At 40.5% G+C, this 27,613-nt stretch overlaps 1 protein-coding gene across 1 annotated transcript; it reads left to right on the forward strand.

The window, feature by feature from the left end:
* On the forward strand, window positions 1-27,602 carry LOC140050016 (macrophage mannose receptor 1-like). The gene is made up of 24 exons (XM_072094999.1): window positions 1-153; window positions 478-578; window positions 1,565-1,711; window positions 2,090-2,253; window positions 2,634-2,783; window positions 3,174-3,292; window positions 3,857-4,005; window positions 4,391-4,590; window positions 5,026-5,168; window positions 5,538-5,584; window positions 5,874-6,047; window positions 6,234-6,278; window positions 6,852-7,024; window positions 7,543-7,711; window positions 8,339-8,584; window positions 9,001-9,149; window positions 12,293-12,395; window positions 12,790-12,904; window positions 20,671-20,794; window positions 21,308-21,479; window positions 23,376-23,630; window positions 24,225-24,398; window positions 25,478-25,513; window positions 26,436-27,602. Exons 1-24 carry the CDS (start codon window positions 50-52, stop codon window positions 26,621-26,623), a joined length of 3,447 nt encoding a protein of 1,148 aa, XP_071951100.1. The 5' UTR covers window positions 1-49; the 3' UTR covers window positions 26,624-27,602.
* Window positions 27,603-27,613: the final 11 nt, after the last annotated feature.

Consider the following 27,613-nt stretch of genomic DNA (forward strand, 5'->3'; position numbering starts at 1 on the left):
TGTTTATTGGTTTGGATCAAACGATATTGCAAAGGAAGGAACCTGGGTAATGGGTGGCTCGCCCGATAGTACAGACTTTCAGGTCTATACACACTGGTACGGAAATGAGCCTAACAATTACAAGTTTCCAGGCGAGGATTGCGTCATGTTAGTGTAAGTGTCTACATTTTAATTCATTCCATATCAATTTGAAAATTTTATTAAATGCATTATACAGATAAAAAAAAATGTAAAAAACTGTAAAAATGAAATCACATAAATAAGGTTTTTAATACATCTACTAAACTTGACATCATGGAACATCAGGAATCTTTTGAATGTCATGAAAATTGACTCGATAGTGCACTATTAAAATCTCCCTGTTGCAGCTGGAGTTGGCGAACTAGGCCAAATCATTTGCAGTATTAATGAATAATGTATATAATTAGGCCTATTATATATTGTTTTTTATCCATTTTTCTGTGTGTCATGTTTTAGATCTTCTGAAGAAAATAAGTTCAAATGGTACGATACTACATGCTCAAATGGCGAGGGTTATATTTGTGAGAATATCCCAGGAACACCCAAGAACCCAAAAGGTACGAACAGAAATAAAGGAAAAGCTTTAATAATTTTATTTGAAATTATAATAATTATAACAATAATATTTTTTTTTTTTTTTTCAATAACTTTTATTTTCTCCTTTTATCAAAAACATTACACTCAACAGAACGAAACAAAAAAGAAAACCAAAGACGTTTGAGGACGTCATATTATCTCAATCGTCATTCTCTTTTTTCATTATCTCTTTCAATGTTTGATATACCACAAATACCTCATCATAATCATTTCTTAAGTTAAACCAGGCTATAATAACCCCTTGTCGATAATGATTACATTACAACTCTTATTCCTTAATTTAGTTTACAATACGTTTTTGATATGGACATTATACTTATTTCAATTTTTTGCAATATTATTCTCCACAGTTTCTGTAAAAAGTACCCATTACAACAATAATATGTATAACAGTAACAATTATAATAAATAATAATAACAGTAGTAATGACAATAATAACTATAGTATGATAACAACAATTTTACATTTTTAAATGTTTTATATGTTATGTTTGTATGATGTAGTATGTTTAAGCGGATATTAGCCCTTGATGGCATTTGCACCAATAAAGAAATTGAATTGATATTTTTTCTTATTTATAAAGTTTTATATTGCTATTCCTCAGCATATTTACTAAAGCGGGTACAATTTATAAATTGAAATCTGCAAAAATACAATCAATTCTATTTGAAAAACAGCGTAGTCTTTTGGTGCACTGATTTAGGTAGGTGCTGCACTGCTCACTGCCGTGGATCATTTGAGTGCCTACTCCATGTTTTCTCAGTGTCCAGTTAAGCTTGACTAAGGACGATAATAAATACCTTTAACCAAGTAATTTATGCCAAAAAAGGAATCTAAATTACTAAAATCATCCATATGATATCATGTATTGATTTGCCATATTCTAAATAGGCATTGTATTTCACAATATAGCAAAGTTAATTGGTGGTATATTTTGTGTTTTAGGATTAATGTATAGTGTACATATGGATCTTAAAACATGGGAAGATGCGGAAACCTTCTGTAGAGATAACGGAGGAAGACTGGCGTGGGTTTTAGACCAGGATGCCCAGGATTATATTGAATCACTTATATTATCCGCAGAGAATGGATGTTAGTATTTTTCTTATGATCTTGAATTTTATGGTAGCTTGTCACTGGTGATAGTGACTGGTCACTGGTGATGGTGGCTGGTCACTGGTGATGGTAGCTGGTCACTGGTGATGGTGGCTGGTCACTGGTGATGATGGCTGGTCACTGGTGATGGTAGCTGGTCACTGGTGATGGTGGCTGGTCACTCACAATTTACTCAAATCGAAAATGTCCTATTGTTGGTTGTAGTACCAATATTGCATAGCTAATTTTGTTATGTTATTGTTAAATGTGATGGTGACGTATGGGCATTTTATGAAACAGCATTGTGGAACATGAGAAAAGGACACTATAAATAGCAAAATACAAACAAAATACCATACCATATTTTCTCTCAAGATATCTTGAAGAGTCCTGGAGTATGGCTTGGTCTAAATGACCAGACTTCACAGATGAGCTTCCAATGGTCTGATGGCTCAGATGTGACATATACTAACTGGAACCACGATGAGCCTAACAATTGGGCTGGGGCATCAGAAGACTGTGTGTTTGCCTATACATCGGTAAGTCAACAATATCACTCATTTCTAAATTAATGTATGGTATTTCTATATCTTATACGTTCTTTGTAACCATTCTATGATCCATTCAGAGCCTTGCATCTGATGATTGAGGAGATATTTTATCTCTTCTATCTGTTGGGTAATAAACTGTTCAAGCTGTAACTTTCTGCGTCAGTGCCATGAGCACTTTTTTTTCTTCATATATGTTAAAGAAAATTACATAAATATATAAAATATGTTATGTAGACCATTAATTATCATTTTCCTATGTAAGCTCTTCATTTCAACTAGCAGTTGTTGCTTTTTGAGTCTTTTTATACCAATTAAATAAATAGAAAATAAAATACACAGCTTCTTTAAATGCTTCTCAATTTACCTAGACTGGTGTATTTGACACTGGGCACAAGTATTATGCTGGAAAATGGAATGACCAAAACTGCGAAGACAGCTTTTTCGGTTATGTGTGTAAAAAGCCAAAAGAGGTTCTTCCAATAACACTGGTTCCACCTACATCTTCTGGTTGTCCATTTGTAAGTGGCTATGTGTTTTACGATTTTCTTATATTCAGATTTTGGGTTATCCTCTAAGCTCTGTACATAAACTAATAAATAAAAGGGATTCCAACCATGCAAACAAAATAATCCAAACCAAAGTCAGGGAATATGCCTTTCGTCGCTAACCAGGGATCGGTCTAATTGAACCCTGGTCAGCACCAGTTTTGCCTCGGTCATCCCGGACTCGGGCGCCTCCTGCCTTACTTAAACTAGATCTAAAACAATCTAGGTGGCATGGGGAAAAAAAGAGGATTGCTTTATTTAACAAGTATGTCTTAAGAAGCCTCTTAAAATGAGCCTGCGTCTGTGCAATACCGTTATTGCCCTGAAATTGGTTTGTACTAATTGTTGATGTTGACTTTCTAGGGGTGGAAAGGTTATGGTACATCGTGCTACTTCTTTGATTCTACAGCACAGAGCTGGGATGATGGTAGGAATAAGTGCCAACAGAACCTGCAAGCTAACATGGTTTCCATTTCAAATAGGTAGGTCGTACGTGTACTGTAGGCTTACTTTCTTCATCGCCATAAGATAATATAAATTTATTTCGTCCACAAAAGAAGTGGAAATAATGGTGCTTGTCTCATACAAATATAAAACAGTAATGGAAACACAAATATCAAAACAATTCTATCCTAACGTTTCACAGTCACAATATTGCTTATAAAGAGACAGTGACTGTGTGTATACTAGTAAACTGGGGTAACCCCCTACTTTTCTCGAAAGATGTACTAGGTTCTTTAAAGTGCACATGATCATTGGACCTACTGTTTATAGTCCTTATGTCAGAAGACTACCAATGGGGTAAAGCTATACTATCAAACTTTATGTGACAAAAATGTGATGTGCCCAAATATGGTAGTGACATGATGTCATGTGTCCATATATTTTTTTCTCACATTAAGTTTGATAGTGTAGCTCTTACTCCATAGTTCAGAGCTCTAGTGAGCCTCGAACCCTTGCCAATATTATAGATTGTACACTTTTTGATTTCAAGCTTTCCTTGTCATAACAGTCAAATTGTCATTTTTATACTTGAATGAACACAGATTTGAACAGGCTTTCATAACAGACCAGTTATCCAGTTTACATTCGTGGTACTGGACAGGCTTCAATGACAAGAGTGCGTCCGGAACCTACAAGTGGGACGATGGAACACCTGTCACTTACACCAACTGGGATCAAGGACAACCAAACTGTACGTCTTGATTCCCATATCTGTAGTATATTAAAGATATATTGTCCCCCTGAAATTGTTTTGTTGATTATGTCATTTTAATGTTACATAATAGTTGTTCACTTTGACCAAAAATTAGATCGAAAAAAATAGTTTGGCTACCAGCCAAATTAACAATTTTGAAAATCTATAGCGATGCCTGGTAGATTGATCTAACACAGCTGTATCTACTTTACACATGTAAGAGTGTACCTTTCTAACTAAGTACAGTAAAGTTTTTGGTTCAGCGATTACATTACGTTAAGCGTTACTAGGTAAGATTTATCCTGGGAGATATCCATGAAAGAATATGTTACATTTGTGTTGAATGAAGAATGGGTATAACATATTCCACTGTGTGTTTCAGCTGCTGGTGATAGCAACTGTGTTGCTCTGGTAACTAGCAAGCCTGTAGGATTCTGGGATGACATGTCATGTGAATCTAATATTGGCGTTATTTGTGAGAAGCCACGTGATGGCTACACAAAGCCACCAATGGTGACAACACAACCATCTGATGTGGACTGCCTGGTGGGATGGACAGGGTACGGTTCACATTGCTACCAGGTAAGCTTTATTCTGAGGAATATCGTTTGGGGCCTAAAGCTTTGTTCCCACTAGAGACGCAATGCAAGCGAGTTGACGAATGACAAGCGACAATTCGAATTATCCATCGCTTGTGATTGGTCAAATTGCTTAAGTTGCTTTCTAGTGGGAACCATGCTTGACAGATCAGCACCCCGGGAGACGATCCCTACTCTTTTCGAATACTGTACCAAGTTTTTTACAATGCACTATACATAGGACTCAACGGTTTATGTCCTATCCAAAGGATGAGGCAATGAGTATACAGTATCTTGCCTAAGGATACAATCAGTATGGTACAGATAGGCTCGAACCCATGCCTATCACATGCTAGTTCAATATTATCATTACACCATTACTGTCAGGTCTATACAGCACCCGACATCCAGAACGCAACAAGTTAATTTGTTTTTTCAGGCTGCAGTGATACCACAAGACATAAGGTTATCATGGGAAGAGGCGCTAGATGTTTGCAGAAATATGGGTTCAGAACTCGCTAGTTTCCACAGCAACCAGGAAGAAGAATGGGTAAAATCATCAGTTAAAACTGAATACAATATGCAAGTTGTTTTTTCTTTATTATTTATTAATATGTATCAGAATATAGATAATTAGCTTTAGACATTTCTTGAATATACAGTAGAATCACGCCGTTTGGGACACCCATTATTAAGAAGACACTTGTGAAAATAATGAGGAAAAATAGATGTTTTAACACTACGTATACTTTAGAGTACTAGTGGATTAAAGGGACATTTTTTGGGTGTCATGAAGGTTTCCCTTTAATAGAGGTTTGTGTGTTTTTGTGAAGTATTATTGGGTTAAAAAGTAAGGTGAATTACTATTGAAGTAATTTGCATAAAACATAATTGGCAATATGGTTAGAAAGAGCAGTATCATCATTATCTTAATTATGGTTTTTTTTTCAGGACTGGAAACTTTTGGATTGGTTTGAATGATCGTGATGCTGAAGAGCGTAAGTTTTTTTCCTCTGTCTGTATTTTTAAATATATATCAAACAATAAATAACAGAGTAACCCATACTTTTCGAAAGCTGCACGGTGTACACACAAGCCAGATGTGTACACTAAACCTCCAGTTTTAAGTTCTTATCCGAGAAGACTTGTTTATCACCAAAAGTATGGTCGAGCAGAACCTACTTTATTATTTATCAGTGAAGTGATAGTAGTCCAGTTGATACCTGACCGACTGGTCAACTAAATAATAAAGATCACATAATAATCTGTTTATTAATATTTGGGCAGGATACGAGTGGAGTGACGACAGTCCAGTTGATTACTTGCCCTGGGCTATTGGTCAACCAAATAATGATGATCACACTGAGAACTGTGTAGAGATGATTTATGACAAAAACACTAATGGCTGGGCTGACAATGACTGTAGTGTGAAAAGAAACTGGATTTGTAAAATGAAAAGAGGTGAGTATAACGTTTTCTACCTTAACATTTGTTTAATACAATAACATATTGACTGTTTCAATGTAGAAGAACTATGAGGCATATACTTACATTCACACAATATTGTGTGTGATTTCCAAATCGTTTTGAGAGTTAACTACTGCATTATGGGTATTATTGCTACATGTATTTTCAAATTTCTTGTAGGCAATGGGCTTAAGACTACATTACCATCTGTAACTGGAATTGTTTGTAAGTATATTATATTTTGCTCATTAAAGGTCTGTCTACACTATCTAACTTTATGTGACAAAAAATGTACATATATGAGCACAATGATTTTGGAACATCACACCTTTTTTTTAGTGTAGAAGGAGCTTTATAATATTTAACTTCAGATAAGCACGTACCTTCAAACGACGCCCATGTGTCTATCCCTAAACAGCAGTTGAGTTGGACCAGCAGTACATCACCTACAACTCTTCCGAACGATGCACTGAGTTTTTTAAAGTGCACATGAGCCAGATATGTACTGTGCACTGGACCCCAAGGTTTAAGTCTTTATCAGAGAAAACTAAAATAAACTAGAAACCAGTACTATTGCTGACTGGCCAAAAGGCAAGAGGAGGTGTCTACTAGGCTGGATTCAACCAGTGGCCTCAAACTCGGGGCCCCTGGTTTAAGACCAATGCTGTAGGCCTTTTTCAACATATTTTAATGGCTGTCTTTTCCTCTGGGCACTGCTCAGGGGCCCCTGAGCACTCATAGCCGTTACGCTATTGGTCTCAACCGACATTCTCAATTGACATACGTTCCTTCTTTTAGCACCTGAATGTGGTGAAGGCTGGGTTTCATTTCCAGGCAATAATCAATGCTACAAATTCTATGATGATTCAAAGAGAAAATCCTGGTCCGAAGCTGAACAAGTTTGCATTCGAGAAGCAAGTGACCTGGCATCAATACATAGTCCAGAAGAAATGAACTTTATAAGATCAATGGTATGTTCTAATTCTGTAGTTATATTATAACACTGTCATGGCATAAACAGGACTTTTTTATTTATTTGTTTGGCAAAAAGGCGGAAGGGCCTATGGCTCAAATATTTGGTGTCTCAGCCCCCATCCCCTATTTAAAAATCAAGGATACACCCCTGAACCCCACCGTGTCGCTGTCTAAGACTCCCATTTACATTTGAGCCGGAAATTGATAAATGTAATTTTGTTTAATCGAGCGGCCTGAAATTATACAACCTCGCGAGGTGTCCAAAATAAGTTTGCTATTACCTAAATGCAGTGAACCATGACTAATGGCTTAAGAAATTAGGTAAATGAATCATTGGAGGTTTTGCTTGGAACACAATTGTAAACATGCTGGATCAAACCCAAATATTTATATTTGGACCAAATATAGCCAAACATAAGTGTAATTTCCTAACTTATTTTGAAATAATAATTTCATGTCTGATTACAGTTGCTTGTATAAGTTATATAAATCAGTTTTTATTTAAATCTATTAGGCTGCTAAGCTCCCAACCTTCGAAATATGGACTGGCATGCGAGATTACCAAGGTGAACTAGGCTATCAGAATTCAGACGGCAGTGTTACTAACTATTTTAGATGGGATGCTAACCAACCGAACAACAATCGTGGCAATGATAGGTGCATTCTTATGTCAGCTAGTGAAGGTAGGTTTTATCATGGAGTAATGGTTTTATCCAGCCTAGCCAACATTAAATTTAATAATTAATTGTGCTTAATTACAGCCACTGTCACAAACTCATCATATGCACTAGGCGCTCTGAGAGTACAGTCTTAGACTACTGAAGAGGCTATCCAGTATAAAGAAAAAATAAATATCAAAAATATGTATATATGTATTTGTATGTATGTAGATACCCCTAATTTTGTTTATTTTTCTTCAAACAATTCAGTGATTTAACTGATCAATAGTTATTCTAAATTTGGCATCATCATGGCAACAAACACGGGTTTAGTCAATACAGTTTGTATGCATGCATAGATGCCTATGATCAGTTATTAATAAAGTGATCACATACGCTATGACAACTGTAGATGAAAAAAATAATCATGTCTATTAAACTCGTATGCTGTTTTTAGATTGGCAACAATAGGAATGTTCATTTAGCTATCCATTATATGTGTGCAATAGCAAATGAACTTGGTACTAAATTAATTAATTTAGTTTAAAAGTTCACTATATGATTTTAACCTGGAGTTTATGGTTGTTGCGTCTTGACCAAATTACTACCACCAACATACTGAGATAAGCATCTCAATAATTAATTATACAGGAAAAATGGCTCATGAATCATGCTCTGAGACTCGTGCATTTGCTTGTAAAAAACGTCCATCTGATGCTCAGACAACATTAGTTGTTCCTACGACGGTGATGCCAGGATACTGTCCGTCTGGCTGGTCAACACGGGGAAATAAATGCTACAAGTTCTTCGAAGAGAAACGTGCTTGGAATGATTCAAAGGCATTTTGCGAAAGCAATAACGGCGGACTTGTTGCTGTTAATGATGAATATGATCAAGGTATATGTCTGATATTTTAGTTTGTTATTTTTATCATAAAATCATAATTGTCATAATCATAATCATAATTGTCATATAGTGTTTGGTGGATAGTGTATGTATAGCCCGGATAGAAAAAAATCAGAGTAAAGTAAAGTGAAATATTATTTTTTATATCTAAATTATCACTTTTATTCAATTAACATCAAAATCAATATACTCTGAAACAACAGGAGCACCCTACACCTTTCTTTAATATATTTTCTAAATTATAGAATTCTATAGAAATTGACAGTAAATCTGATAGTCAAGAAATCAACTTTAAAACATTTTGTCAAACCCATTGATCACCTTTTCTTTCTATCAAGTACAGTATCATTCAATTTCTGTTTAAAATAAACGCTTCTATTTTTGTAATTTATTTTTCCACATTCCAGCTTACCTGATAACCCTTCTGCGAGATATTGACTACCCTGTTTGGCTTGGCATCAATGACCGAGATTCTGAAGGAATGTTTGTGAATGCAGATGGATCAGATTTAACTTATGCTCACTGGATGGTTACAGAACCCAATGGTGGAGCTAATGTATGTGTATATAATATTAATTTAGTCTCATTGTATGTAGATATCTTATTATCAAAGACATTATTTTCAGTATAACAGTGGGATAACGCTAGTCCTCGTTTTCCATTGAAATGACTTGAACTCATTACTAGGATGGACATTCAACTTTGTTTGTTGTGATTTTTGTGTAGAAATTGGGAGTATGCTATCCTATGACTAGAAATGTATATGTGAAGTGCTCCCCACTCTATAAAGTGCTCCCCACTCTGTAAAGTGCTTCCTACTCTGTAAAGAGCTCCCCACTCTGTAAAGAGCTCCCCACTCTGAAAAGTGCTCCCCACTCTGTAAAGTGCTCCCCACTCTGTAATGTGCTCCCCACTCTGTAAAGTGCTCCCCACTCTGTAAAGTGCTCCCCACTCTGTAAAGTGCTCCCCACTCAGTAATCTGCTCCCCACTCTATAAAGTGCTCCCCACTCTGTAAAGTGCTCCCCACTCTGTAAAGTGCTCCCCACTCTGTAAAGTGCTCCCCACTGTGTAAAGTGCTCCCCACTCTGTAAAGTGCTCCCCACTCTGTAAAGTGCTCCCCACTCTGTAAAGTGCTCCCCACTCTGTAAAGTTCTCCCCACTCTGTAAAGTGCTCCCCACTCTGTAATGTGCTCCCCACTCTGTAAAGTGCTTCCTACTCTGTAAAGAGCTCCCCACTCTGTAAAGAGCTCCCCACTCTGTAAAGTACTCCCCACTCTGTAAAGTGCTCCCCACTCTGTAAGGTGCTCCCCACTCTGTAAGGTGCTCCCCACTCTGTAATGTGCTCCCCACTCTGTAAAGTGCTTCCTACTCTGTAAAGAGCTCCCCACTCTGTAAAGAGCTCCCCACTCTGAAAAGTGCTCCCCACTCTGTAAAGTGCTCCCCACTCTGTAATGAGCTCCCCACTCTGTAAAGAGCTCCCCACTCTGTAATGTGCTCCCCACTCTGTAAAGTGCTTCCTACTCTGTAAAGTGCTCCCCACTCTGTAAAGTGCTCCCCACTCTGTAATGTGCTCCCCACTCTGTAAAGTGCCTCCTACTCTGTAAAGAGCTCCCCACTCTGTAAAGAGCTCCCCACTCTGAAAAGTGCTCCCCACTCTGTAAAGTGCTCCCCACTCTGTAATGTGCTCCCCACTCTGTAAAGTGCTCCCCACTCTGTAAAGTGCTCCCCACTCTGTAAAGTGCTCCCCACTCTGTAATGTGCTCCCCTCTCTGTAATGTGCTCCCCACTCTGTAAAGTGCTCCCCATTCTGTAAAGTGCTCCCCATTCTGTAAAGTGCTCCCCACTCTGTAAAGTGCTCCCCACTCTGTAAAGTGCTCCCCACTCTGTAAAGTGCTCCCCTCCCTGTAAAGTGCTCCCCTCCCTGTAAAGTGCTCCCCTCTCTGAAAAGTGCTCCCCACTCTGTAAAGTGCTCCCCACTCTGTAAAGTGCTCCCCATTCTGTAAAGTGCTCCCGACTCTGTAAAGTGCTCCCGACTCTGTAAAGTGCTCCCCACTCTGAAATGTGCTCCCCATTCTGTAAAGTGCTCCCCATTCTGTAAAGTGCTCCCCACTCTGTAAAGTGCTCCCCACTCTGTAAAGTGCTCCCCACTCTGTAAAGTTCTCCCCACTCAGTAAAGTGCTCCCCACTCTGTAAAGTGCTCCCCACTCTGTAAAGTGCTCCCCTCCCTGTAAAGTGCTCCCCACTCTGAAAAGTGCTCCCCACTCTGAAAAGTGCTCCCCATTCTGTAAAGTGCTCCCCACTCTGAAAAGTGCTCCCCATTCTGTAAAGTGCTCCCCACTCAGTAAAGTGCTCCCCACTCTGTAAAGTGCTCCCCACTCTGAAAAGTGCTCCCCTCCCTGTAAAGTGCTCCCCTCTCTGTAAAGTGCTCCCCTCCCTGTAAAGTGCTCCCCTCCCTGTAAAGTGCTCCCCACTCTGAAAAGTGCTCCCCACTCTGAAAAGTGCTCCCCACTCTGAAAAGTGCTCCCCACTCTGTAAAGTGCTCCCCACTCAGTAAAGTGCTCCCCACTCAGTAATCTGCTCCCCACTCAGTAATCTGCTCCCCATTCTGTAAAGTTCTCCCCATTCTGTAAAGTGCTCCCCACTCTGTAAAGTGCTCCCCACTCTGTAAAGTGCTCCCCACTCTGTAAAGTGCTCCCCACTCTGTAAAGTGCTCCCCACTCTGTAAAGTGCTCCCCACTGCTCCCCACTCTGTAATGTGCTCCCCACTGTGTAAAGTGCTCCCCACTCTGTAAAGTGCTCCCCACTCTGTAAAGTGCTCCCCACTCAGTAATCTCCTCCCCATTCTGTAAAGTGCTCCCCACTCTGTAAAGTGCTCCCCACTCTGTAAAGTGCTCCCCACTCTGTAAAGTGCTCCCCACTCTGTAAAGTGCTCCCCACTCTGTAAAGTGCTCCCCACTGCTCCCCACTCTGTAATGTGCTCCCCACTGTGTAAAGTGCTCCCCACTCTGTAAAGTTCTCCCCACTCTGTAAAGTGCTCCCCACTCAGTAATCTGCTCCCCACTGTGTAAAGTGCTCCCCACTCTGTAAAGTGCTCCCCACTCTGTAAAGTGCTCCCCACTCAGTAATCTGCTCCCCACTGTGTAAAGTGCTCCCCACTCTGTAAAGTGCTCCCCACTCTGTAAAGTGCTCCCCACTCTGTAAAGTGCTCCCCACTCTGTAAAGTGCTCCCCACTCTGTAAAGTGCTCCCCACTGCTCCCCACTCTGTAATGTGCTCCCCACTGTGTAAAGTGCTCCCCACTCTGTAAAGTTCTCCCCACTCTGTAAAGTGCTCCCCACTCAGTAATCTGCTCCCCACTGTGTAAAGTGCTCCCCACTCTGTAAAGTGCTCCCCACTCTGTAAAGTGCTCCCCACTCAGTAATCTGCTCCCCACTGTGTAAAGTGCTCCCCACTCTGTAAAGTGCTCCTCATTCTGTAAAGTGCTCCCCACTCCTACCAACTTGCTTGTGTAGTTTGCATGTTTGACAATCAAGATAAAAATAAATAATCAATTGAAATGTTCACATCTTATCAATCTAAATTCTTAATACAATTTGTCTGAAAACTCACTAGTTCACTAAATAACATTTGGTCTGATAGTGCTGTGAGATAGCAGTTTAAGAGCGCTTTAAAAACTCTCAGTAATATTATTATTTTTAGGAGAATTGTGTTGAAATGTATTCGGGTAATTCTCAACCTGCTGGTGCATGGAATGACCTTCCTTGTTCAGCAAAGGTCGGGGTCATATGTCAGCGTCCAAGAGGTAAAGTTATTCAAAAAAGTCATTCTTTGACTTGAAATATAAGTCACTAAATGTCATGATGGAGATTTTGCTACTGCTGCTTCCTGTCTGGAACAGACTCTCTATCTCAGTGTGACACTGACATTTGAGCAACATTATTACTATATTTTGAATTCCATAGTCATAGAGAAATTGCAGATTCTCTGTATGAAAAGCTTAAAGCCATGGTTCCCACTAGGGCGTAGATATATCGATGCAAGATGCCGTAATAACATAATCTTGCATGTCACAAGTGGAAACAGATGATGTAAGCTTGGTGCCGTAGACATATATCTTGCAATAGTGATGATTCCACTTTTTATACTTACCTTACATTACGTTACTTAAGCTTAAGTTACAACATTTTTTTTTTCAGACAGTGAAGGTTCACCGACACCAGTAGGCGTAGCGTGTGCTGATGGATTTAGCGTTTTTGATGGAGCCTGCTATAAAGTTATGACTGATGCATCAACTTTCCAAGAAGCGGAGAAGTAAGCAAGAGATATCAGCCTTTTCTATATTATGGAATCCCACCTATTCTTGTTTTTATTCTTATTCTAAATACCACCAAAGATAGCTGGCCCTTAACCAGTAGTGCATGTGTTCCCCACTTCCCCAATAGTGCATGTGTTCCCCTCTTGCCAATAGTGCATATGTTCCCCTCTTGCCAATAGCGCATGTGTTTCCCTCTTACCCAATAGTGCATGTGTTCCCCTCTTGCCAATAGTGCATGTGTTCCCCTCTTGCCAATAGTGCATGTGTTCCCCTCTTGCCAATAGTGCATGTGTTCCCCTCTTGCCAATAGTGCATGTGTTTCCCTCTTGCTAATAGTGCATGTGTTCCCCTCTTGCCAATAGTGCATATGTTCCCCTCTTACCCAATAGTGCATGTGTTCTCTTCTTACCAAATAGTGCATGTGTTCCCCTCTTGCCAATAGTGCATATGTTCCCCTCTTACCCAATAGCGCATGTGTTTCCCTCTTACCCAATAGTGCATGTGTTCCCCTCTTGCCAATAGTGCATGTGTTCCCCTCTTGCCAATAGTGCATGTGTTCCCCTCTTGCCAATAGTGCATGTGTTCCCCTCTTGCCAATAGTGCATGTGTTTCCCTCTTGCTAATAGTGCATGTGTTCCCCTCTTGCCAATAGTGCATATGTTCCCCTCTTACCCAATAGTGCATGTGTTTCCCTCTTACCCAATAGTGCATGTGTTCCCCTCTTGCCAATAGTGCATGTGTTCCCCTCTTGCCAATAGTGCATGTGTTCCCCTCTTGCCAATAGTGCATGTGTTCTCTTCTTACCAAATAGTGCATGTGTTCCCCTCTTACCCAATAGTGCATGTGTTCCCCTCTTGCCAATAGTGCATGTGTTCTCCTCTTGCCAATAGTGCATGTGTTCCCCTCTTGCCAATAGTGCATATGTTCTCCTCTTACCCAATAGTGCATGTGTTCTCTTCTTACCAAATAGTGCATGTGTTCCCCTCTTGCCAATAGTGCATGTGTTCCCCTCTTGCCAATAGTGCATGTGTTCTCCTCTTACCCAATAGTGCATGTGTTCTCCTCTTACCCAATAGTGCATGTGTTCCCCTCTTACCCAATAGTGCATGTGTTCTCCTCTTGCCAATAGTGCATGTGTTCCCCTCTTGCCAATAGTGCATATGTTCTCCTCTTACCCAATAGTGCATGTGTTCTCTTCTTACCAAATAGTGCATGTGTTCCCCTCTTGCCAATAGTGCATGTGTTCCCCTCTTGCCAATAGTGCATGTGTTCCCCTCTTGCCAATAGTGCATGTGTTCCCCTCTTACCCAGCATGTGTTCCCCTCTTGCCAATAGTGCATATGTTCTCCTCTTACCCAATAGTGCATGTGTTCTCTTCTTACCAAATAGTGCATGTGTTCCCCTCTTGCCAATAGTGCATATGTTCTCCTCTTACCCAATAGTGCATGTGTTCTCTTCTTACCAAATAGTGCATGTGTTCCCCTCTTACCCAATAGTGCATGTGTTCCCCTCTTGCCAATAGTGCATATGTTCTCCTCTTACCCAATAGTGCATGTGTTCCCCTCTTGCTAATAGCGCATGTGTTTCCCTCTGGCTAATAGCGCATGTGTTTCCCTCTTGCTAATAGCGCATGTGTTTCCCTCTTGCCAATAGTGCATGTGTTCTCCTCTTACCCAATAGTGCATGTGTTCTCTTCTTACCAAATAGTGCATGTGTTCCCCTCTTGCCAATAGTGCATGTGTTTCCCTCTTACCCAATAGTGCATGTGTTCTCTTCTTACCAAATAGTGCATGTGTTCTCTTCTTACCAAATAGTGCATGTGTTTCCCTCTTACCCAATAGCGCATGTGTTTCCCTCTTACCCAATAGTGCATGTGTTCTCTTCTTACCAAATAGTGCATGTGTTTCCCTCTTGCCAATAGTGCATGTGTTCTCTTCTTACCCAATAGTGCATGTGTTCCCCTCTTGCCAATAGTGCATGTGTTCCCCTCTTACCCAATAGTGCATGTGTTCCCCTCTTGCCAATAGTGCATGTGTTCCCCCCTTACTAAATAGTGCATATGTTCTCCTCTTACCCAATAGTGCATGTGTTCCCCTCTTGCCAATAGTGCATATGTTCTCTTCTTACCCAATAGTGCATGTGTTCCCCTCTTGCCAATAGTGCATGTGTTCCCCTCTTGCCAATAGTGCATATGTTCTCCTCTTACCCAATAGTGCATGTGTTCCCCTCTTGCTAATAGCGCATGTGTTTCCCTCTGGCTAATAGCGCATGTGTTTCCCTCTTACCCAATAGTGCATGTGTTCCCCTCTTGCCAATAGTGCATATGTTCCCCTCTTACCCAATAGTGCATGTGTTCCCCTCTTGCCAATAGTGCATGTGTTCCCCTCTTGCCAATAGTGCATGTGTTCTCTTCTTACCAAATAGTGCATGTGTTCCTCTCTTGACAATAGTGCATGTGTTCCCCTCTTGCCAATAGTGCATGTGTTCCCCTCTTGCCAATAGTGCATGTGTTCCCCTCTTGCCAATAGTGCATATGTTCTCTTCTTACCCAATAGTGCATGTGTTCCCCTCTTGCCAATAGTGCATGTGTTCCCCTCTTGCCAATAGTGCATATGTTCTCCTCTTACCCAATAGTGCATGTGTTCCCCTCTTGCTAATAGCGCATGTGTTTCCCTCTGGCTAATAGCGCATGTGTTTCCCTCTTACCCAATAGTGCATGTGTTCCCCTCTTGCCAATAGTGCATATGTTCCCCTCTTGCCAATAGTGCATATGTTCCCCTCTTACCCAATAGTGCATGTGTTCCCCTCTTACCCAATAGTGCATGTGTTCCCCTCTTACCCAATAGCGCATGTGTTTCCCTCTTACCCAATAGCGCATGTGTTCCCCTCTTACCAATAGTGCATGTGTTCCCCTCTTGCCAATAGTGCATATGTTCTCCTCTTACCCAATAGTGCATGTGTTCCCCTCTTGCTAATAGCGCATGTGTTTCCCTCTGGCTAATAGCGCATGTGTTTCCCTCTTACCCAATAGTGCATGTGTTCCCCTCTTGCCAATAGTGCATATGTTCCCCTCTTGCCAATAGTGCATATGTTCCCCTCTTACCCAATAGTGCATGTGTTCCCCTCTTACCCAATAGTGCATGTGTTTCCCTCTTACCCAATAGTGCATGTGTTCCCCTCTTGCCAATAGTGCATGTGTTCCCCTCTTGCCAATAGTGCATATGTTCTCCTCTTACCCAATAGTGCATGTGTTCCCCTCTTGCTAATAGCGCATGTGTTTCCCTCTGGCTAATAGCGCATGTGTTTCCCTCTTACCCAATAGTGCATGTGTTCCCCTCTTGCCAATAGTGCATATGTTCCCCTCTTGCCAATAGTGCATATGTTCCCCTCTTACCCAATAGTGCATGTGTTCCCCTCTTACCCAATAGTGCATGTGTTCCCCTCTTACCCAATAGCGCATATGTTCCCCTCTTACCCAATAGTGCATGTGTTCCCCTCTTACCCAATAGTGCATGTGTTCCCCTCTTACCCAATAGTGCATATGTTCCCCTCTTACCCAATAGCGCATGTGTTTCCCTCTTACCCAATAGTGCATGTGTTCCCCTCTTGCCAATAGTGCATGTGTTCCCCTCTTGCCAATAGTGCATGTGTTCTCCTCTTACCCAATAGTGCATGTGTTCCCCTCTTGCCAATAGTGCATGTGTTCTCCTCTTACCCAATAGTGCATGTGTTCCCCTCTTGCCAATAGTGCATGTGTTCTCCTCTTACCAAATAGTGCATGTGTTCCCCTCTTGCCAATAGTGCATGTGTTCCCCTCTTGCCAATAGTGCATGTGTTCCCCTCTTGCCAATAGTGCATGTGTTCTCCTCTTACCCAATAGTGCATGTGTTCCCCTCTTACCCAATAGTGCATGTGTTCCCCTCTTGCCAATAGTGCATGTGTTCCCCTCTTGCCAATAGTGCATGTGTTCCCCTCTTACCAAATAGTGCATGTGTTTCCCTCTTACCCAATAGTGCATGTGTTCCCCTCTTGCCAATAGTGCATGTGTTCCCCTCTTGCCAATAGTGCATATGTTCTCCTCTTACCCAATAGTGCATGTGTTCCCCTCTTGCCAATAGTGCATGTGTTCCCCTCTTGCCAATAGTGCATGTGTTCCCCTCTTGCCAATAGTGCATGTGTTCTCTTCTTACCAAATAGTGCATGTGTTCCCCTCTTACCCAATAGTGCATGTGTTCCCCTCTTGCCAATAGTGCATGTGTTCCCCTCTTGCCAATAGTGCATATGTTCTCCTCTTACCCAATAGTGCATGTGTTCTCTTCTTACCAAATAGTGCATGTGTTCCCCTCTTGCCAATAGTGCATGTGTTCCCCTCTTGCCAATAGTGCATGTGTTCCCCTCTTGCCAATAGTGCATGTGTTCCCCTCTTGCTAATAGTGCATGTGTTCCCCTCTTACCCAGCATGTGTTCCCCTCTTGCCAATAGTGCATATGTTCTCCTCTTACCCAATAGTGCATGTGTTCTCTTCTTACCAAATAGTGCATGTGTTCCCCTCTTGCCAATAGTGCATATGTTCTCCTCTTACCCAATAGTGCATGTGTTCTCTTCTTACCAAATAGTGCATGTGTTCCCCTCTTACCAAATAGTGCATGTGTTCCCCTCTTACCCAATAGTGCATGTGTTTCCCTCTTACCCAATAGTGCATATGTTCTCTTCTTACCCAATAGTGCATGTGTTCCCCTCTTACCCAATAGTGCATGTGTTCCCCTCTTGCCAATAGTGCATATGTTCTCCTCTTACCCAATAGTGCATGTGTTCCCCTCTTGCTAATAGCGCATGTGTTTCCCTCTGGCTAATAGCGCATGTGTTTCCCTCTTACCCAATAGTGCATGTGTTCTCTTCTTACCAAATAGTGCATGTGTTCCCCTCTTGCCAATAGTGCATGTGTTTCCCTCTTACCCAATAGTGCATGTGTTCTCTTCTTACCCAATAGTGCATGTGTTCTCTTCTTACCCAATAGTGCATGTGTTCTCTTCTTACCAAATAGTGCATGTGTTCTCTTCTTACCAAATAGTGCATGTGTTTCCCTCTTACCCAATAGTGCATGTGTTCTCTTCTTACCAAATAGTGCATGTGTTCCCCTCTTGCCAATAGTGCATGTGTTCTCTTCTTACCAAATAGTGCATGTGTTCCTCTCTTGACAATAGTGCATGTGTTCCCCTCTTGCCAATAGTGCATGTGTTCCCCTCTTGCCAATAGTGCATATGTTCTCTTCTTACCCAATAGTGCATGTGTTCCCCTCTTGCCAATAGTGCATGTGTTCCCCTCTTGCCAATAGTGCATATGTTCTCCTCTTACCCAATAGTGCATGTGTTCCCCTCTTGCTAATAGCGCATGTGTTTCCCTCTGGCTAATAGCGCATGTGTTTCCCTCTTACCCAATAGTGCATGTGTTCCCCTCTTGCCAATAGTGCATATGTTCCCCTCTTACCCAATAGTGCATGTGTTCCCCTCTTACCCAATAGTGCATGTGTTCCCCTCTTGCCAATAGTGCATATGTTCCCCTCTTACCCAATAGTGCATGTGTTCCCCTCTTGCCAATAGTGCATGTGTTCCCCTCTTGCCAATAGTGCATGTGTTCCCCTCTTGCCAATAGTGCATGTGTTCTCTTCTTACCAAATAGTGCATGTGTTCCTCTCTTGACAATAGTGCATGTGTTCCCCTCTTGCCAATAGTGCATGTGTTCCCCTCTTGCCAATAGTGCATGTGTTCCCCTCTTGCCAATAGTGCATATGTTCTCTTCTTACCCAATAGTGCATGTGTTCCCCTCTTGCCAATAGTGCATGTGTTCCCCTCTTGCCAATAGTGCATATGTTCTCCTCTTACCCAATAGTGCATGTGTTCCCCTCTTGCTAATAGCGCATGTGTTTCCCTCTGGCTAATAGCGCATGTGTTTCCCTCTTACCCAATAGTGCATGTGTTCCCCTCTTGCCAATAGTGCATATGTTCCCCTCTTGCCAATAGTGCATATGTTCCCCTCTTACCCAATAGTGCATGTGTTCCCCTCTTGCCAATAGTGCATGTGTTCCCCTCTTGCCAATAGTGCATGTGTTCCCCTCTTGCCAATAGTGCATGTGTTCCCCTCTTGCCAATAGTGCATATGTTCTCTTCTTACCAAATAGTGCATGTGTTCCTCTCTTGCCAATAGTGCATGTGTTCCCCTCTTGCCAATAGTGCATGTGTTCCCCTCTTGCCAATAGTGCATGTGTTCCCCTCTTGCCAATAGTGCATATGTTCTCTTCTTACCCAATAGTGCATGTGTTCCCCTCTTGCCAATAGTGCATGTGTTCCCCTCTTGCCAATAGTGCATATGTTCTCCTCTTACCCAATAGTGCATGTGTTCCCCTCTTGCTAATAGCGCATGTGTTTCCCTCTTACCAAATAGTGCATGTGTTCCCCTCTGGCTAATAGCGCATGTGTTTCCCTCTTACCCAATAGTGCATGTGTTCTCTTCTTACCAAATAGTGCATGTGTTCCCCTCTTGCCAATAGTGCATGTGTTCTCTTCTTACCAAATAGTGCATGTGTTCCTCTCTTGACAATAGCGCATGTGTTTCCCTCTGGCTAATAGCGCATGTGTTTCCCTCTTACCCAATAGTGCATGTGTTCCCCTCTTGCCAATAGTGCATGTGTTCTCTTCTTACCCAATAGTGCATGTGTTCTCTTCTTACCCAATAGTGCATGTGTTCCCCTCTTGCCAATAGTGCATGTGTTCCCCTCTTGCCAATAGTGCATGTGTTCCCCTCTTGCCAATAGTGCATGTGTTCCTCTCTTGCCAATAGTGCATATGTTTCCCTCTTACCCAATAGTGCATGTGTTCCCCTCTTGCCAATAGTGCATGTGTTCCCCTCTTGCCAATAGTGCATGTGTTCCCCTCTTGCCAATAGTGCATATGTTCTCCTCTTACCCAATAGTGCATGTGTTCCCCTCTTGCCAATAGTGCATATGTTCTCCTCTTACCCAATAGTGCATGTGTTCCCCTCTTGCCAATAGTGCATGTGTTCCCCTCTTACCCAATAGTGCATGTGTTCCCCTCTTGCCAATAGTGCATGTGTTCCCCTCTTGCCAATAGTGCATGTGTTCCCCTCTTGCCAATAGTGCATATGTTCTCCTCTTACCCAATAGTGCATGTGTTCCCCTCTTGCCAATAGTGCATGTGTTCCCCTCTTACCCAATAGTGCATGTGTTCCCCTCTTGCCAATAGTGCATGTGTTCCCCTCTTGCCAATAGTGCATGTGTTCCCCTCTTGCCAATAGTGCATATGTTCTCCTCTTACCCAATAGTGCATGTGTTCCCCTCTTACCCAATAGTGCATGTGTTCCCCTCTTGCCAATAGTGCATGTGTTCCCCTCTTGCCAATAGTGCATATGTTCTCCTCTTACCCAATAGTGCATGTGTTCCCCTCTTGCCAATAGTGCATGTGTTCCCCTCTTGCCAATAGTGCATGTGTTCCCCTCTTGCCAATAGTGCATATGTTCTCCTCTTACCCAATAGTGCATGTGTTCCCCTCTTGCCAATAGTGCATGTGTTCCCCTCTTACCCAATAGTGCATGTGTTCCCCTCTTACCCAATAGTGCATGTGTTCCCCTCTTACCCAGCATGTGTTCCCCTCTTACCGAGCATGTGTTCCCCTCTTAACCCTAGCACACTTACTGCTCTGTACTAGAGAAAATTGTTAACATTACAATAAATATACTTATTTTTTAGAACATGTGCAAAATCTGGAGGTCATTTAACAAGTGTATCGAATGGATATGAGCAAAACCATCTCCTACTCCTCGGTCAGGATACAGGAGGCATTCCTCTCTGGATTGGCATGCAGTACGATGATGTGCGTGTAACAATAATATAAAATTGTACATTTAACATCTTTTTTTCTTTTACAAATACAGTCAAATAAGCACCATAGTTGAATAAGTCACACAGTTGAATTTAAAATAACACAGTTGAATAAGTTACATAGTTGAAAAGTACCACAGTTGGAATAGGTACCACAGGTGAATAAGTACTACAGGTGATAATTACCACAGTTGAATATGTACCACAGTTAAGTGCCACAGTTGAATAAGTCCTACAGACGAGTAAGTCCCACAATGAAATAAGAGTCTTAGTAAATGCCAGTCAAATAATCACCAGAGACAAAAAGTGCCACAGTCTAATACCCATCATGGTCAAATAAGCACACAAATAGAAAAAAGTCAAATAAGTGCTGCAGTGAAATATAACCACAACAGTCACATACAATAACATATCGAAGTTTTATACAGTACATACTGCAATCCAAAAATAAGGGCTTTAGTCTAACTGCCAGACCCACAATACTTTACTTTTATGTTTCTATTAGTCAAATGGAAAATATACATGGATTAATGGCTGGCCAACAACGTACACAAACTGGGCAATTGGTCAACCGGTCAAGAATGTGAATGGAGGCTGTGTAGTGATGCTACCTAATGGAAGATGGAATGATACACTATGTGCAAACAAATACGGTTCAATTTGCAAAGTTACAGACGGTAATTTTGAAATTTACAGGCCTGTCCAAGCAGTATTATTATTTCCCCTAATTCATGAGATTCTTGGAGTTATTCATGTGTTGTACCTCTGCAATTCATGTGTCGTACTTCTGCAATTCATGTGTCGTACTTCTGCAATTCATGTTTCGTACCTCTGCAATTCATATGTCGTACTTCTGCAATTCATGTGTCGTATCTCTGCAATTCATGTGTCGTACCTCTGCAATTCATGTGTCGTACCTCTGCAATTCATGTGTCGTATCTCTGCAATTCATGTGTCGTACTTCTGCAATTCATGTTTCGTACCTCTGCAATTCATATGTCGTACTTCTGCAATTCATGTGTCGTATCTCTGCAATTCATGTGTCGTACCTCTGCAATTCATGTGTCGTACCTCTGCAATTCATGTGTCGTACTTCTGCAATTCATGTGTCGTACTTCTGCAATTCATGTTTCGTACCTCTGCAATTCATATGTCGTACTTCTGCAATTCATGTGTCGTATCTCTGCAATTCATGTGTCGTACCTCTGCAATTCATGTGTCGTACCTCTGCAATTCATGTGTCGTATCTCTGCAATTCATGTGTCGTACCTCTCCAAATCATGTGTCGTACCTTTCCAAATCATGTTTCGTACCTCTGCAATTCATGTGTCGTACCTCTGCAATTCATGTGTCGTACCTCTGCAATTCATGTGTCATATCTCTGCAATTCATGTGTCGTATCTCTGCAATTCATGTGTCGTACCTCTCCAAATCATGTTTCGTACCTCTGCAATGCATGTGTCGTACCTCTGCAATTCATGTGTCGTATCTCTGCAAGTCATGTGTCGTACCTCTGCAATTCATGTGTCGTATCTCTGCAATTCATGTGTCGTACTTCTGCAATTCATGTGTCGTACCTCTCCAAATCATGTTTCGTACCTCTGCAATTCATGTGTCGTACCTCTGCAATTCATGTGTCGTATCTCTGCAATTCATGTGTCGTATCTCTGCAATTCATGTGTCGTACCTCTCCAAATCATGTGTCGTACCTTTCCAAATCATGTTTCGTACCTCTGCAATTCATGTGTCGTACCTCTGCAATTCATGTGTCGTACCTCTGCAATTCATGTGTCATATCTCTGCAATTCATGTGTCGTATCTCTGCAATTCATGTGTCGTATCTCTGCAATTCATGTGTCGTACCTCTCCAAATCATGTTTCGTACCTCTGCAATGCATGTGTCGTACCTCTGCAATTCATGTGTCGTACCTCTGCAATTCATGTGTCATATCTCTGCAAATCATGTTTCGTACCTCTGCAATGCATGTGTCGTATCTCTGCAATTCATGTGTCGTATCTCTCCAAATCATGTTTCGTACCTCTGCAATGCATGTGTCGTACCTCTGCAATTCATGTGTCGTACCTCTGCAATTCATGTGTCGTACCTCTGCAATTCATGTGTCGTACCTCTGCAATTCATGTGTCGTATCTCTGCAATTCATGTGTCGTACCTCTCCAAATCATGTGTCGTACCTTTCCAAATCATGTTTCGTACCTCTGCAATGCATGTGTCGTACCTCTGCAATTCATGTGTCGTACCTCTGCAATTCATGTGTCGTACCTCTGCAATTCATGTGTCGTACCTCTGCAATTCATGTGTCGTACTTCTACAATTCATGTGTCGTATCTCTACAATTCATGTGTTGTACCTCTGCAATTCATGTGTCGTACCTCTCCAAATCATGTTTCGTAGGTCTACTATACAATTATAATTAAATACAGTAAACTTCTCTTAAGGTGACCCCTTCAGGACATGACAAATTGTCCCTTAAATTGGGGTTCTACTGTACTGTAAAATATATTGAATGGAGGCAAAATAAGCATTGTCATGATCTTTGTTTTTTCTTCATCAGCCACGCCTCCGGTATATCCATCAATAGCACCTGGAAACTGTACAGATGAGACTTGGTCTGCATATGGCGCGCACTGTTACAAAGCTTTTCTTGATGACCAAGTTGCGTGGCACAATGCAGAGTACAAGTGCAGTGTATTTCGCAATACGCACCTGGCCAGTGTACATAGCAGCAAAGAATTGGAATTCATCAACAATGTGGTTGTTAAGAGGGTGCCTTCAGTTTGGATAGGTCTTATGACTGATGAAGCCTCAGGTGCTGTAGAACGGTTCTTTTATTCCTCAGCCTGGCTTAAATTTAATCTTTAAACTAGCCTAGGTTCTGGGGTTTGTAACATTACAAAACTTCCGAATGAACATTCTCTTGTACTCTGGGTGTTTGTGTTGATAATTGATGTGTAATGCGAAACTATAGAATTTAATTGTTCCATTGGCAAAAGTTGCTTTTCCAGAAATAGCGGTAAAGAGCTTGTTCTCAGCAAATATCTCTGCAACATTCTAGCAGCACAGAAATATATTCAAATGTTATTATGTCGACATTAGATATACACAAAACTAAATGGCGGATCCAGAGGAGTAGCGCTTGGGTCTATTATTACTAGTTTACACACATTCACTGTTGCACACATTTATCTAGAAAGCCGCATGTCCTTCTGGTGACAGTAGGTTTCCTGCTTTTCCCGAGCTGGCATGCCAAATGAATAAAATGAATTACTTTTTTATATCTATTTTTGACAGACATGAAATATGTTACCACTCTGCTGTTTCAAAATCCTGGATTTTCCCCTGGTACTGTTGATCACAAGTGCATATTCTTTTTCAATTTATAAAGGTTTTCTTCTCTATTCAGGTTACAGTTGGTCAGATGGATCCCCTGTTGATTACCTTCCCTGGGCTCCAAATGAACCCACTGGAACATATGAAGGAGAAGCAGAAGACTGCGTAGAAACAAACATTGCATTGAGTACATGGAATGACCTCAGCTGCAACAGACAGCTTGGATATGTTTGTAAATATAGCAAATGTAAGTAGACATGATATGAATTAGGCTCTGTTTACACTATCAAAAAGTGTGATGTGTCCAAATTGAATTGAATTGAATTGAAATATTGAATTGAAATATATATTTATACTGGGTAACCTCTTCAGTCAAAGACTGGTCTCCCAGAGGGCCCAGTTGGTGATCAGTGGCTGTGATGTACTAATACACCGGGGTAACCCCCTACTCGTCTCGAAAGATGTACTAGGTTCTTTAAAGTGCACACGAGCTAGATATGGTAGTGATATGGCATTATGTCCATATAAAGCTCTGTCTACACTATCAAACTAGTTTGACAAAAAAGTGTGATGTGCCCAAATACAGTATGGATATGATGATGTCATATCACTACCTTATTTGGATATATCACTACCATATTTGGGTACATCACACTTTTTTTGTCAAACTAGTTTGATAGTTAGACAGCTTTTTATAATAAGGGCACATTTTTCACATAAAGGTTGATAAATAGTGTAAACAGAGTTTAGAGAGCTTCAGATTTATTGACAACCTAGGACTTATGACGTCATAGAGGTACAATTTGGATATGTTGAGTTCGATTTGCCAACATTTGTCAAATCGTCGGACACAATTTTGTTGATTCTTGGTCGATTCTGTACAAAGTTCTAAGTCTTGGCAAATCAAAAGGTCCCTAATATTTAAAAAAAACTTGCATTTCGAAACACAGTATGTAAAACAGGGACGTACCAATGAAGCTGACAGGGTATGTGAGTTCCTTCGAAGAAGGATTCTATAGCTCTATCTACACTATCAAACTTTATGTTACAAAAATTGTGATGTGCCTTATATGGACATGATGTCATATCACCACCATATTCGGGAGTATCAGCACTATACTAGGGCACATCACACTTTTTTTGTCCAACTAGTTGATAGTGTAGATAGAGCTTTAGAAGCCCTTTTGATCATTTTTTAACTTTTAAAAAATTGGGCAGGAGACAACTTGAAATTCTCTGCATTTATGTAATATAATAACTATGAATATTTATTGTAGAACATTTTAGAAAGAAATTAATTTATAAAATTGACTTATTATTTTCTAGATGACCCACACACGATTCCTACAGGGGACACTATAAGTAAGTTTAATGTACAGTAATAAAAACATACAGACATTTAATGTATGATCAATTTGACATTTTTGCTACACAGGCTCCAAACTATGAACTATTGTTTAAAGATATACTGTATTGTCCCCCAAAAAAAATGTGTTGTTGTTGAAAATTCCCATTTAATGTTGCATAATAGTTATTCAATAAAGTGGATCGAAAAAAAAAATGTAATTTAAAGTGCAAAAAATACTTAAATTGCCTATCAGACAATGTTTTTTTGTTAAAATTAACTTTTCCTTTTTTCTTTTTACAATTGAAATAATTATTTTTGTTGATTTTTTTTCTACAGATGAATAACGTTAATAAAACTGCAAAATGACCTATTCAAAGTCTGATTTTATTAATCTTAATTTTTTGGGGACAATACATCTTTCAAAATTGTAATTGTTATTGCAAAATTATCATTGCTTACTATAAGAACAACTTTCTTGCTCAAATTTGCAATTCATTAAAATCTATATTTTAAAAAGAAGAGAATTATTCACTTTCAAACAAGTAAATTTAATTGCTTGAAAGTGAAAAATATTTGGAAGAATATCAGATGAAGAAATATTGCCATGGATACTTGATGTACCCACGGGCATGGAGATGATTTTGGGTGGGGAGGGAGATAGTGATTGTGATATTGGTGCATTATGATGCGTAATTACCGAGTGAGAGGATGATTTTCAGCCAGAAATGTGTTGGATGATGTTTGATCATTTGTTGAAATATCGTATTTATTTCTGGGAGTCAATTGTCCTCCATGTACCTGTCACTCATTGTATGTTGGTTTGTGAAGATATTTTCAACAATAAATGACAATACTCCTAATGATTAATTTTCTATAATAAATATATATTTTTAAATTTTTAAATATTAATAAAGTTTGTTTGTATTTTTTAATCAGAGGATGGAGGTGACAGTTTATCAGCGGGAGCAATTATTGGTATTACCCTGGGCTGTGTTGGTGCTTTTGTTGCAGTTCTTGCTGTCATTATGCTTATCAAGAAACAGCGCCGCCTATTGGAGTATTTCAGGCATTCAACGCCAAGTGATGGATTTGAGGATCACATCGTTGGAGAAATCAACTCGTAGAAAAGAAGATCTTTATTAAAACATCAGAATATGTATATTTTTGTTTGCCAAATCTAGGCTAGTAAATATATACAGAACTGTACTTATTTTCTTGTTCTTGGTTGATCTGTTGGGATGTAATTTTAGAATATTGACAGACACATTTCCCAGTAGGCCTAACAATAGTTTTTTCTTTATTGATCGGCGCGATTTAGTGCTTGGATTTTTCCCAAACCCTAGTAGTTCTTATTGTTTCTGAATTTATCACTTCTGTTTTTTTAAAGTTTCTAGTTCGATAAACTCCCGACAGTAAAATGTTAATAACTCAATGATATATCCACTGGAGAATGGCCTGATGGGACATTAACTGTGCCAATGATCACAGTGACTGTGCCAATGATCACAATGAATGTGCCAAGGATCACAGTGACTGTGCCAATGATCACAGTGACTGTGCCAATGATCACAGTGAATGTGCCAATGATCACAGTGACTGCCAATCATCGCAGTGACTCTGCCAATGATCACAGTGACTGTGCCAATGATCACTGTGACTGAGCTAATGATCACAGTGACTGTGGCAATGATCACAGTGACTGTGCCAATTATCACAGTGACTGTGCCATTGATCGCAGTGACTGCCAATGATCACAGTGACTGTGCCAATGATCGCAGTGACTCTGCCAATGATCGCAGTGACTGCCAATGATCACAGTGAATGTGCCAATGATCACAGTGACTGTGCCAATAATCACAATGAATGTGCCAATGATCACAGTGACTGTGCCAATGATCACAGTGACTGTGCCAATGATCACAGTGACTGTGCCAATGATCACAGTGATTGTACAGAGACCAAGCATGAAGGCAATTTCTCTTTAAATTTTGGTTCGAATCATTTAAACGTTTCTTCAACTCATCAAAATTAAATCACATTTTTTACAGATATAACATTAAACATTTATTAACATATAAGCCTGAATATTGCATTTTATTCGTAAGTATAAAAAC

This window comes from Antedon mediterranea, chromosome 5, assembly GCF_964355755.1.
Source record: "Antedon mediterranea chromosome 5, ecAntMedi1.1, whole genome shotgun sequence".
In the NCBI taxonomy this organism is placed as follows: domain Eukaryota; kingdom Metazoa; phylum Echinodermata; class Crinoidea; order Comatulida; family Antedonidae; genus Antedon; species Antedon mediterranea.